This window comes from Lactuca sativa, chromosome 4 (assembly GCF_002870075.4).
Source record: "Lactuca sativa cultivar Salinas chromosome 4, Lsat_Salinas_v11, whole genome shotgun sequence".
Taxonomy (NCBI): Eukaryota; Viridiplantae; Streptophyta; class Magnoliopsida; order Asterales; family Asteraceae; genus Lactuca; species Lactuca sativa.
The window spans coordinates 84930603-84945766 of NC_056626.2; the positions used below are offsets into that span (position 1 = coordinate 84930603).

Genomic DNA, 15164 nt, shown 5'->3' on the forward strand with positions numbered 1-15164 from the left:
TATAATCGTCATCTTCAGAATCATCAGATTGAAGCCCTAAAATGTCATTTAAGTTATCCCCAGACATTGCAATTTCAGGAAACACCTTTTGCAAGATATGAAAATCAAGATTTTTGTAAAAACCCAAATGGAATATTTTATTAAAAATGACCAAACTGACCTCCCAGGTATCGTTGGTGGACAAATCTGTCCCCATAGAATCATTTAACAAGTCAACACAGTCAACCTTGCAATCACAAGTAGGGAAAAGCCACCCTTCATCACCAGGAGGAACTGTATACCAAAGAGATGATAATAAATAATTGGAGGGAAAAAGAAGAAAAGAAAATAGGTAGACAGGGAATCTTGATAAATCAGAGTAGGTTCACAACATTCATCAATTTTAATTAACATGACTTTGGCCTTATCATTAGTATTCTTCCGTTTCTTTGGCCCTTCAGAATCAGAAAAATCATCATCACTTGAATCCGATGAAATATTCCCATATGCCTCTTGTATATACGTGGGTAAAATAGTCATTTGAACTCATTAGTATTCTTCCGTTTCTTTTGGCTTAACCTATTAAGTAATTTTGTCCAAATTAAGTCAAAAAGTAACAACCGTATGGAATAGTTGCTGAACTCATTAGCTCAAAAACTAACAGGGACTATTAAGTATTACCTCAAAACTTTTTAGCAATTGCTGCTATCCAGGCTCTATCTTTATCATTATATGCTTAACTAATGCTAGATGCAAACAACACAACCCCTGTAATCTTTTCTTGAAAGTTGTTCCCTTTAAGCACAGGTAAAATCAATACAGAACGTGTCTCTTTAGCAAGCATGTCCTAGTGCTCAGAACACACATCTTTTTGTAATCTCCTTTAGAATTAATAATGTAATTATCGCAAAATGAATTAACAGCAGTAGATCATGGGTCATATTCTAAAGAATATGATTCTAATGGTATAGAGAATATGATTCCAACAATATTTTCCTTTTGTATATTGATGCTACCCATGCCCTTGTCCTATCTGTTCTCTTATCTACTCGGATTCTCACTACTTTTCCTATTATGCCCCTGCATTACACATATACCTAAACCCACCAAAAGGAAAGCACAAAATCTGGCTAAATATTCTCCAATTAATAAAAAAAAAATCTGAACCTAAATTAAAATCTTCATCAATTAATAACTTTTATTATAAAACAAACCTTAACAATTCATGTTCCACTACGTCTGCCCATCGGAAATCCTTTCTCGATCACTTTATTTCCATCTCAGCACCCATAAACTCCGACGGTATCATCTGTGATTTCCTTCTACCGTCGTTGTTTAACGAACCCCTTTTAGTTCCTTCGATCTTCAATTGTACACCAGACGATCCAAATCGCATCTTGCATTCTGCTTAGGTCAACAATCGATATTCACAGATTCAACGCCTCCTTCGTTGCTCACGGTGTTGTTTTACTTTTTTATCCACATTCTTTACGTAAACCCTTTTTTTATATTTAAGATAACTAATGTTTAATATTCAACACCGTATGATAAAATAAAACTGTGAAAATAATTTTTGAAATCGTTGTTAAGCAAAAAAAAATCAAAAGTAAAAGAAGTAAATAAACTTTCTATAAGAATCACTATAGTTTAATTTTTTTATTTCTTTTTTTTTCCTGGTTTAACTACCGAAATCTATTTTTTTTCCAATTAACTACATAAGGTTTGTCTTCATGTACAGTCATTTTTTATATAATCCAATAATGTATATTAAATTTAAATATATAAATACAAATTCTTTATAATAAGTCCACGTCCATTTATTTTTATTAAATATAAGCTTCAAAAGATGTTAAATTAACAATTTTTTTACACGTACGTATTTTTATAATGTGTCAATTTTACTAATTCATAATATATACTATCAATTTAGATAACATTGGTTTATTATAGTTTTATTACATGATCTATTGTTTTTATTACATGATCTATTGTTTTTTATGATATAAATATCGTATGGATTCAAATCATTCTAAAGACCGACGCAAATAAAAAAAGTTAAATTTGGATAAAAAAAAAATCCAATGTCGACAACTATTTCAATTGGTAATTATTTTTCAAAGTGTCCATTTTGTTTTATAAATCATTACTCTTTTATTTAATTTAATTTATAAAAATATTGATTAAGTCTTATTGAAATTTTTATTACACATAATCAATAAATTATATTATTAATCCGGTAGAATATTATATATTACATGTTGTTTTTCCTTATAAAAATAACTATTTTACCGTATATAACATATCATTATCAAAATCTAACCATTTCATTTTATTCTATATATCTTGCAGGTAACAATAAAAATATAAATTCAAATATTTCATATGGATATCAGCATACAAGTTTTCAATCTACTTTGACATATCCTTTTAATATTACAAGTTCATTATCCAATTATGCTAAAGATAAAAGAAAACTTAGAAAGTTATATTTAGATAACAAAAAATGTAAAGATAAAACCACCACGGCAAATGGTATATTTTTTTTTCTTTCATGCATTTATAATTACTTTGTTACCAGAGTATTGTTTTTACACAAAATTTTTAATTTTGTTGATTAGTTTTTATTTTCTATTAATCTTTTGCGACATAAATAATGCATATTCCCTTATAACATTCTTAGTATTTCACAAGTAACAATTTTTCCGATCAACATTGTTTTGATTTTTTAATATTTTATTTAAATAAATTTCTTATATTTCGTTTTCGATGAAATAAATATACATATATTTTTTTCTTCGTATATATGTTAATTATAAATGTTTTGAAGGTCTTAATAACTTTTTTCTTATATATTTTTCTCAGTGCTTACTAATGACATTAGCAAAAGTCAAACCATGTCATCAACCAACTTCAATAATGTTGTTGGGGACAATCAAAATGTCAACCCAAACATTTATAAAGATAAACGAAAACAAATAAAAGATTATTTGGATAATAGAATATCCATTCAGACTTGTACCACACCAATCGGTAATATGCTATATATTACATAATTTATCTTTCATCCATATAATGTATAATTAATTGTGTAATAATATATTCATTTGTTTATTATGTTTGTTTTATTTTTTGTAATAATTAAAATATTTTTATTTCAGAGATTATATGGAGTGTGCTCAGCAATGTTTCAAATCTACTTTCAATTCTACGACAAGAACTCCGTTATTTAACATTACCAATGGTATATTGAATAACTTTTCATATAAGTTATCCTACTACATAAGTTACATAAAACATTGTATACAATTTAAATCATACTATTATCTTTTTTATTTCAAAATTCAATACTGACATTTATACTTTTAGTATATGGACACAAATAATTTATCCTTATCAACATCTAACCACTTCAAATTATTCTATATATCTTGCAGGTAACAATGAAAATATAAATTCAAATATTTCAGGTGGATATCAGCATACAACTTTTCAATCTACTTTGGATGTTAATATTACAAGTTCATTATTCAATGATGCTAAAGATAAAAGAAAACTTAGAAAGTTATATTTGGATAACAAAAAATGTAAAAATATGACCACCACGCCAAATGATATATTTTTTTTTTCTATTATGCTTTTATAATTAGTTTGCTACGAGAGTATTCTTTTTACATAATATTTTTAATTTTGTTTATTAGTTTTTATTTTGTGTTAACCTTTTGCGACATAAATAATGCATATTTCCTTATAACACTCTTAGTATTTCACAAGTAATGGTCATAACCATCAACATTGTTTTCATCTTTTAATATTTTATTTAAACAAATTTCTTATATTTCGTTTTCAATGATATAAGTATGCATATATTTTTTTCTTCCTATATATGTTAACTTATAAATATTTTGAGGGTTATAATAACTTTGTTCTTATATAATTTTCTCAGTGCTTTTTTCGTAAGGCAAGGAAGTCAGTGCAGGTATGCGAGGGCAGTTATTAATGACAGTAGCAAATGTCAAACCTTGTCATCAAGCAAGTCCAATAATGTTACCGGTGACAATCAAAATGTCAACCCAAACGTTTATAAAGATAAGCGAAAACAAAGAAAAAATTATTTGGATAATAGAAGATCCATTCAGACTCTCACCACACCAAACGGTAATATGCTATATATTATATAATTAATTTTTCATCCATCTAATGTATAATTAATTGTCTAATAATAAATTCCAATGTTTATTATGTTTATTATATTTTATATATTAATTAAAATATTTTTATTTCGTAGCGTGTATGGAGTATGCTCAGCAAAGTTTCAAATCTACTTCCAATTATACGATGACAACACCATTATCTAACATTACCAATGATATATCTAAATTCTTTTCACATCAGTTTTCCTACTATATAAGTTACATAAAATATTATGTATGTATTGTATACAATTTAAATCATACTATTATCATTTTTATTTCAAAATTCAATACTAACATTTATACTTTCAGTGTCAAGAAATAGACAATATTCTATATTGTCTAATGATATGACAGCCACATCTTCGTTAGTAGTCACTCGAGATAATTCTATCAATTTATCTTTGAGAAACAAAAAGTCTAAAAGGAAGATCTCAAATATATATCATCTACCCATAGACTTAAAATCAGATGAACACTTAAATGTTCAGCATAATCATGTTCAATTGATTTCGGGTATCTCAAAAGGTAACACTAATGATTATATTAAACTATTACTCATTGCAAGAATAATATATTTATATCTTTAATCAAGTTTTTTTAAACAGATTATTTCGACCATGGTGATCAGAGTTTTGTGTGTACGAGTTGTCATGCAAAATTATGGCAAAATGAAGCCCTTAAAGGCAATAAAGATGGCAACAAAACATCTTTTTCAATGTGTTGTGGTAACGGAAAGGTCCAACTTCCTTAATTAAAAGAAGCACCTGAAGATTACCAAAATCTTTATCGTTTTGTTCATCCCGAAGGGAAACATTTTTTGAACAACATTCGTATGTTCAATTCGATGTTTTCATTTACATCGATGGGTGGAAAAGTTGATTCTTCCGTTAACAAAGGTAAAGGTCCATATATTTTCAGACTTAGTGGTCAAAATTACCATTGTATGGGCAGCCTTCTACCTATAGATGGATCAAAACCAAAGTTCTCTCAACTATACATATATGATACTGACAACGAACTGTCAAATAGACAACACGCTTTCAGGTATATTTCATGTTTATTTTTTATAACAATCCTTTTTTTTATTATACTTATTTACCTACTAAATATTAAATATAATCGTCATTATTAACAGTACACAAAAAGATGGGTGCAATTCAACTTCTAAGCAACTTGATATCGAAATCATAAGATTTTTGAAGGTTATGTTGGATTCAACAAATGAGTTGGTTAAGTGTTATAGAATGGCAAGAGATTGTTTTAATGCAAGTCCTAATATAGATCTAAAGTTACGTCTTATAGGAAGAAGACAACATGATGGAAGGACATATAACCTACCTATCGCTTCTGAGGTTGCTGCTTTAATTGTTGGTGACATTGGTAATTCAATTGATAATAGAGATATCATCGTAAAAACTAAATCAAGCAGTCTACAACGTATAAATGAATTGCATCCTGCTTACCTTGCTCCTCAATACCCACTGCTCTTTCCTTATGGGGATGATGGATATCGAGTTGACATCCCTCATAGAGGTGTTACGTGTTCAACGAATAACAAACGATGTAACTGTACAATGAGAGAATTCCTTTTCTTATAGGATTCAAGACAGGTTTAACATTTTCTCATTAATTCTGAATTCAAGAAGGCTTTTTCAACAATTTATGGTAGATGCTTATACGATGATTGAAAGCGAGAGGTTGTATTACATATGAAACCAACAAAAAGTTCTTCGATGCGAGTCCTATGAAACTTTACGCAACGTGAAAAACAATGGAAATACAGATATTTCGAATATTGGACAGCGTGTGATATTGCCTTCTTCTTTTACTGGTGGTGCACGCTAAATGATGCAAAACTATTTAGATGCCATGTCACTTTGTAAGTGGTTTGGCTACCCAGATTATTTCATAACTGTAACATGCAATCCAAAGTGGCCCGAGATTCAAAGGTTTATTGCTGACACAAACCTCAAACCCGAAGACAGACCGGATATCCTATCTAGGTTGTTCAAAATGAAGCTAGATTCATTGATTAAAGACTTAATGAAAAATTCATTATTGGGTTCGGTCGAAGCAGGTAATTTATGTTAATAATGCATTCTTAAAGTGTTTTTATATATTTTGTTAATATGTTTTTTTTTCAAAATCTTATAATACGTCTCTATGTAAATAAATTGTTAGCTGTTTATACGGTGGAGTTTCAAAAGCGCGGCCTACCTCATGCTCATATATGTCTATTCATGCACTCTGATTACAAGCTTCCAACCGTTGGATATATTGATCGTGTTATTTCTGCTGAAATTCCAAACAAAGACGACGATCCAGAATTGGATGCACTTGTCAGCGAGTTCATGATGCATGGTCCTTGTGGTAGTGATAATCCTAAATGCCCATGCATGATTGATAACAAGTGTTCAAAAAACTTCCCAAAGACATTCACAGAGCATACTTCGGTTGATGAAAATGGTTATCCAATATATAGGAGACGTAATGATGGATCTTTTGTTGAAAAGTCTGGTGTTAAGTTAGACAACAGAAATGTGGCTCCATATCACAAACTGCTTTTGAAAAGATACCAAGCTCACATTAATGTTGAGTGGTGCAATCAGGGTGCTTCCATCAAATATTTGTTCAAATATATTAACAAGGGTCCTGATAGGGCTACTGTTGCGGTTGTACCAAACAACAACGCAGATGATAATGACGATGTAGTTGACGAAATAAAAAACTACTACAATTATATGTCTGCATGTGAAGCTTCATGGCATATATTCAAATTTGATGTTCATTTCAGGACTCCTTCTGTTGCGAGGCTTCCTTTTCATCTTCCTGGACAACAAAATGTTGTATACGGTGCTGACGATGATATTGAAGATGTCCTCAATAAACAGTCTGTTTCTTCTTCGATGTTCTTAACTTGGATGGAGTGTAATGAACATAATAAGGAAGCACGTAAGCTTTCTTATGTTGAATTTCCTACCAAGTTTGTTTGGAAATTGAAGGATCGTTGTTGGAAGCCAAGAGAAAAAGGATTTTCTATCGGTCGAATTCACACCGTCTCTCCTAATGTTGGCGAAGCATATTTTTTGAGAATCCTTTTAAATAAAGTCAAAGGTCCGAAATGTTTTGCAGACATTCGTACGGTTAATGGACATGTGTGTGCTACTTTTAGAGAGGCGTGTTATTGTGACAACCCAAATTTATTGCCGTTACATAATCCCGTTCTCACTAACGGAATTCGTCGTTATGTATTAATTTTCGAAATATTTGAAGTCGTCAATAAATACATATCTAGTTATTTATATTTTCTTGGCATTATCATTTTAGTATAAGTATATATAACTGGTAAGTGTTAACCCTGTTTAACTAAATAGAGTTATATTACCTCTCAACCACTTCACCCGGGTAAAAAGTTTTAACCCCGTTAAACTTTAGCATCGGGTTGCCGTGTACCGGGTGCAATACCCGAGGCATATTTAAAGTAAATGAACACCACTTTGAACCCTTTTCACCACTCATTCACTCTCTCTCTCTCTCACTACTTTCTCTCTCTAGACCCGAACCCGACTCCAAAACCGCGATTTTCGGCTTCCAAACGTAAGGGTTTCTTCCCTAACTTGTTCTAAACGTACTTCATTGTATTTAGGACACAAAAATCTTATGATTTAGAGGAAAACATATAGTTTACGGCCAAGGAAGCCTCTTAGGCAGTAAACACCCAAAACTTGGCCAAAAGTCCCATTTTCCCTTCCTTTAAGCTGGGATATTAATTAAGGAATTAGCCTAGATGAGTTTGGACATGAAAACACAAGTTTTTAAAGCCTAAAAGAGGGTTTACGACCCAAGCTTGTTCTTAGGCCGTAAACACCCAATTTCCATGTTAGATTACCCCAAAAACTCATCCAAGGCACGTTAGAATTTAGATATGATCTTAGGAAATGCTTAAGGCCATTAAGCAACACATTTTAGAGCATAAAAGGGGATTTTATGGCCAAGACTATGCTTGGGCCATAAACACCCAATTTCCATGCCAAAATGTCCCAAAAACTCACCTAAGGCCTTCTGGAATTTAGTTATGATTTAAGGGAGTGCTTAGGACCATTTAACAATCCATTTTGAGGGAAAAAAATGGAGTTTACGGTCCAAGCACAAGCTAGGACCATAAACTCCCCCAAATGACACCAAATGAAGGTTTTAACCCTCCAAATTGTTCCTAGGCATTTACTAGAAATATACGGAGTTGATTTGAGGCCTTAACTTTCACTTTTGGGGGAAAACAAGAGTTTACGGCCAAGCCTAGGGGCTTACGGCCGTAAACTCCCAAGGAGTGGCCTTTGGGCCGTAAAATACAAGGGAGTAAACTCTTGGACTCCCCCGTAAACCCCTATTGGCCTTGTACTACTCCCGGGAACCCCTTCTAAGCCCTAAGACCCCGAATCAATGCTAGAATGCCTAAATACTTTAATGAAAATCATAAAAGGATTAATTTCTTGTAAAATACATATTTCATATGACATTAGGGTCTTAAAAGGTGCACAAGTCTTTATTTGATACAAAACGCTCAACCGACACTTTCACCCGATTTACCCGATTCACCCGATTTACGCGATTTCAGGTGAGTTCATACCCCTTTAATGAACCTTTCAAATGTTTTATATGTTTTAGGGGGGGGGGATACAAGTCAATTATACATGTTTATGGAAATTTATACAAGTCAATTATTCATGTTACGGAAATTAATCACATGTGATTTACTATCTGTAGTGCAAATCACATGTGATTTACCACTATGTTTTATAAAAAGGATTTTCGTTTTCAAAACTATTTTGGATAAATAAACAATTTTCTAAATGTTCCCTTTTGACAAGATTTTTAATAAACAAATTCCTTATAAAATGTAGCCACACCAATATATTTATATAAGTAAGACTTGAAGGACTTAGGACCGATAGCTCGCCTTATTTCCTGTTCTTGTTTGATTGTGGGCTTAGGGTAGTTGTTTATCCGTCCGACTGTCGTTGTTTTCTTAGTTATATATCATATATATTAGTGTTGGATACGAGTATTTTCATTTCATTCGATGTTTAAACCACTAAACTGACAAGAATCATACACACTATGTTAACTATAATAGGTATAGTTAAGGCCACTATTACTCGCTATAGCTACTACTCTACACACTATAATACACTCTATTACGATACTATGCACTAACAAGAGAACGCACTACGAGTTATACAAAAGACTACTGCACTATCATACTAGAGAAAGCACTAATCAAGAGATAACACACTAACCCACTGCGAGATACTCTATTCGCTACGCACTACGCCCAGAGTCTTCTGACAGGAAGACGACGCTATATGTATAGATCTATACGGGGCAGACGCTATTACATCTCGACTGTTAACTTCAGTCCGAGCCGCGCAGGCCCAAGGATGCCGCTACTTCACTACACTGTGCATGACCGGGAAGGTCATGGGGTCCGCTATTATACACGCTATTGGTATCATACAAGGAATACACTATAACCACACTAAAACACTAAACTAAAGACGAAGTTAATATCTCGAAGTAAACAAGTATTTAACACTAAAGAAAGTTTGCACCACTATTATTGACTTCAGGCATAATCTACCGTATTGCATTACTTATTGGAAATTCACTATTATACTTTTACAATAAATGGTTTTCAAAGATGAAAATGACATGTTTCTTAAAGGTTTTCGCTTACAACGTATTTTTGGAAAATCTAGGATTTTCTAGGATTTTCTACTACTTATGATTGTAAAGTTGCAGCTTTTCATACTATCGGTTCTAATGCTTTTATACAAAAACTCACACTAAACTCTTATGAACTCACCAGCGTTATGCTGATATTCGTTTTCAAAATAACTTGTATCCCCAGGTCAAAGATAGACAGGTACAGGTGCAGCATTTTGGAGAAGGTGGAGCATACAAGATCCATCTCTTATTTTTGTATTATTTTTGGTGTTTGCTAAACATTACAAAACACACTTGTAATTAAACTCACTATGTAATGCAATGGTTGTATGTTTCTTGTTTTTACTATTATGCAATTGTGATGATACTATACATGACGTCCTCCACCCCGAAACGTATTCCGCCGTTATTGGTTTTGGGGTGTGACAGTTATGCTCTTTGACTTTTGGAAGATGATAGGGAATATATTGATGCAATTGAGGAAGCAAGTCATTCAGGTTCTGGATATTATTTGCGTTATTTATTTGCAACTATGTTGAAGTCTAATAGTTTGTCGAGATCGTACTTTGTCTAGGAAAAAACTTGGCAATACTTATCAGATGGAATTCTCTACAATCAACAACTAACATTAAAGGCACCAGGTAATATGTTATTTTTCATTATTTAAATTAATGTTTTACTTAATAATTCTTACATAATATATTATATTTATTGAATAAAATTTATTATATATTTTTATATATTTAACTAAAACTTATTAACCTTATTATTATCGTTAAGTTTTAATTTTATATAGTTATATATCTAGAAAAATTAACTTGCAAATTTCTACAGGTTTATCGCTTGATGAGGATCACGTTAAGAACTTAACACTTTATGATATTGAAATTTTTTTACTCCAAAACAATTCAAGCCTCAAAGATTTTGATGGGATGCCTTACCCTGATCATGAGTCTATATCTTCTTCAAATAATCGATTGATTACTGAGGAGCTAGATTTTGACAGGATGACTCTATTACAAGAGTTTTATCAGCTACTTGGTTCATTAACAGATGAACAAAGAGGTGTTTTCGACGATATTATCACAAATGTTAAAAAAAAGAAAGGAGGTGTCTTTTTTGTTTACGGTTACGGAGGTACAGGGAAAACATTTCTCTGGAAAACATTATCCGCTGCTTTAAGATCGGAGGGTGAAATCGTGTTAAATGTTGCTTCAAGTGGTATTGCTTCCTTTTTATTAACAGGAGGTAGGACAGCGCACTCTCGATTTATAATCCCTTTAAATCTTACCGGGGATTCGTTTTGTTCTATAACGCCGGAAAGTGATGTTGCTGAATTGTTAAAAAAAACATCATTGATTATATGGGACGATGCACCCATGATTCATAAGCATGCCTTTGAAGCTTTGGATAGATCTTTGAAGGATATATTGGGTTGTCATCTTCGTAGCAACTCAAAATTGCTATTTGGAGGAAAAGCAATTGTTTTTGGAGGTGATTTCAGACAAATTCTACCTGTTGTTCCTAATGGAAGTAGACAAGACATCGTCAATGCTTCAATAAGTTCCTCCTATATTTGGTCAAATTGCAAGGTCTTAAGATTAACAAAAAACATGAGATTAAGTCTTCATACATCTAATATTGAAGAAACAACCACATTTGCAAACTGGATTTTGAATATAGGTGAAGGAAAGGTTGGTGGCTTAAACGATGGCGAGACAATTGTTGATATACCAGATGATATTCTCATTACAGATTTATCGTATCCTATTGGTTCATTAATTACATTTGTCTATCCTTCTATTGTTGAAAATGCCAATAATCCGATGTTCTAAATGACCTTAGACCTTCAGGTATGCCAATTCATAAATTGGTATTAAAAGTCGGTGTTCCAGTTATGTTATTGAAGAAGATTGACCAGAAATACGGTTTGTGTAATGGAACAAGGCTGCGAGTTATAGCATTGGGTAAGCGTGTTATAGAAGCAGAGATTATTTTTGGAAGTAATATAGGAAAACGTACGTTTATTCCAAGAATGTCATTGACCCCGTCGGATAAAAGGATTCCTTTCACATTTCAATGAAGACAGTTTCCACTTGCTGTATGCTTTGCGATGACAATAAACAAAAGTCAATGACAATCGCTATCAAATGTTGGTTTGTTTTTTAGACAACCAGTGTTTACTTATGGACAATTGTATGTTGCATTGTCTAGAGTTAAAAGCAGAGACGGATTGAAAATATTAATTTTAGACAACGAAGGAAACCCTACCAATAAGACATCTAATGTTGTATTCAAAGAAATATTTGGAAATTTGTGATTATTTAGAATATTTCATTAACGATTTTTTTTGGGTTCAGTTACATACTTATTCAATAAACTCTTCACTTATATGTGTTGTATTATTTGAATAATTCGTTGATGTTCAAAATTTTATATTATTTATTTCAAGAAACCCGTGTAACACACGGGTATTACACCTAGTATATATATATATATATATATATATATATATATATATATATATATATATATATATATATATATATATATACCCTAATAAATGAAATTTTTTTTGCCACATGTCATCTTCTCCTTCATTTGGACACATGACATTTTCTAAAATTTTTAAATTTTCTATTTTCCACTTGTCATTTTATTGTATTTTTCATTTTATTAAATTAAAATTCCACATTTAATATGTAAGGTATTTATTAGAAAGAGTTTATATATATATAATGTATTCAATACTTTAAAACCTTATTAATTTTAATAATTCAAAAAAATTCTGTTTTTCTTATAAATTTAAACTTTTCAAATTGTTAGAATTTTATATTTAATTTTTTTAAAATAAACTCATATAATACATGGGTCTCACACCTAGTGTGTGTGTGTGTATATATATATATATATATATATATATATATATATATATATATACACACACACACACTAGGTTATAACCCGTGAAAACCACGGGTAAATAATTTATAAAATTTTATTAAGTTTATGATGATTATTTAAAATTAATGAATGTTATGAATATTTGATCTATGTTTTGTATGTAAGAAGAAAGAACCATGTATTAGTGTGATGTTAAAAAGTCCACATAATAAATGAATGAGTGTTACATAAAAAAGCCAATTTGTAAGTGTTGGATCAAAAATGAAAAAACACAGTTGATGAGGAACTCGAGCAAAGTTACAAATCAAACAAATTGAGTTTCTACTCGGTTGATCACAAAAGACAACATAATAAATGAATGAGTATTCTATTTACCCTAGAATATTGACCCCTTTCAGAATCCTTTTTTCCATACAAAAAACTTTAAAATAAGCCAAAGCCCAACAATTAAACAAAAGAATAAAAGGATAAATAATGATAACATTCAATGTAGAACAACAGAATTCACTAAAGAGTCGAATTTTTTGATCAATGATATTCAAACTATTTAATAAAAAGTCAAAATGTTAAACTGTAACTCACATTGGCATTATATCGAACACCTAGTGGACAGTATTTGCAAGCCATAATTATTAGACTAATTCTTTAGCAGGATAAAGCCTTCAACTGAATAGCCTTAAACCGAATTAGTATATCACTAAGTACTTATAGCATTTTCATGAAGATTTAAAGTAAAATAAAATGAAATGAGTCGTAGTAGGCAAATCAAACAATTCGAGGGCTAAAATCATCAAAAAAAATCAAAACCAATATAAACAAAACTTACTTTGAGTTTTACCCAGCTTCTAAAGATAAAAAGACAGAATACACTCACATACAATTATACAAATCCATAAAAAGATTTAACAAAAAAAGAAAGAAAAAAAACCATGGATGTTATAGAGGAATTGGTGCCCGCAACATCTATTACATCCTGCATTAAACAAATATTCATGGTCAAAGACTACAATGCCTATAAAGAAAGTGCACTTTTTTTATGGAACCATTTAACATAATTCCTAAAAGCACAATGTCCTTTCATAATCTACATCTAAGCAATAAACTTATATGAAAGATCTAAAAATAAAATCGAACCAGAGAAAGCAAATGATTCGTAACACTTGCCAAATAATCATTACCCTAAACATGGATGGAATACATATCGGTAAAAGTTGTGTATCAAATCAAACAATTTTGAAAACCTGACAAATCAAACGATTCTTAATACTTGCCAAATCAAGTAAAAAGCTGAGAAATAGAAAAAAGTCATAGATCAATGACAACACAACTAAGTTTCTGGAAAACAAAAAAAATGATAAATCTTAAAAACGTAATGAAATTTTAAGAGTAGTCAGCAATGTCAAATGCGTCCACAACAAAAACATGTTTTGCATCTGTCTACTGAACAATATATGTGCGATTTAGTCATTATACATTACATCCTCAAATGAAAACAGTATTCAAGGGTATAAACGTCATTTTATGAAACATGATAAGAGAATAACGATAGTATGCCTATTTCGCCACTAAAAATCTGCTTGGCTCCTGGATGATCAAGGTTAATATATGAAAAATGGAATATGATAGGTAGAGAAAACTATTAAAGTAAAAAAAAAACATTAATTTTCAAGTTCCTTACATTTTTCTGGATGAGGCGATTACATATGCAAGTGTATTGGGACAAGGAGGAGAGAGATGTAACTATGGATGCATCATCATATTAGGTTGTCGCCACCAAGTTAGAACCCAATTTTACATAGCGCACGTTCAAAGGTTTGACCATTTGGGTTTGAGAGCGAAGCACTGGATTCGATTATGGTTTGAGGGCGATGAAAAACTGGCACTAACCTAAATTAACCATGATATAACGAAAAACTCAATAAAATCGCAGCTTGATTAGGGATTGATTTCGTTCCTGATTTCTTGCCAAGTCCATTGAATTCAAATAGACGGAGGATTACGATTTATTAGATCAGGGGAAGTCAAAGGAAACAAGGGCAATTTCGTAAATTTAGTTGGATGTTATGAGCGGGAAAAATAGATTGGGAGGGGCTAATAGAATGCCACGTGGCAAAAATGTACTTATTTATTAGATTAGGATATATATATATATATATATATATATATATATATATATATATATATATATATAATTTTTAAATAGTTGTATGAATCGCAAGACTCTCCAAACAATCTTAGAAGCAAAGTTGGTCATCAACTATTCACAATCAATACTCTCCAAGTATATCGTTATCAATAATTGTCAATCCATTAAGTTTTTCTTTGTGACATTATGGGCCGTAAGTATGACTTTTAATTACTCTA

The 15164-nt window shown here is 31.1% G+C and overlaps 1 protein-coding gene across 1 annotated transcript; it reads left to right on the top strand.

Moving 5' to 3' along the window:
- The first annotated feature begins 6412 nt into the window (after window positions 1-6412).
- On the top strand, window positions 6413-11731 carry LOC111917042 (uncharacterized). The gene is made up of 2 exons (XM_023912700.2): window positions 6413-7124; window positions 10731-11731. Exons 1-2 carry the CDS (start codon window positions 6413-6415, stop codon window positions 11729-11731), a joined length of 1713 nt encoding a protein of 570 aa, XP_023768468.2.
- Window positions 11732-15164: the final 3433 nt, after the last annotated feature.

Bases quoted from the DNA above. Each gene is read 5' to 3' on its own strand.
- LOC111917042 (XM_023912700.2), top strand. From the start codon at position 6,413: ATGCACTCTGATTACAAGCTTCCAACCGTTGGATATATTGATCGTGTT. The intron at 7,125-10,730 runs GTAAGCTTTCTT...AAATTTCTACAG, and splicing joins TGAACATAATAAGGAAGCAC to GTTTATCGCTTGATGAGGAT.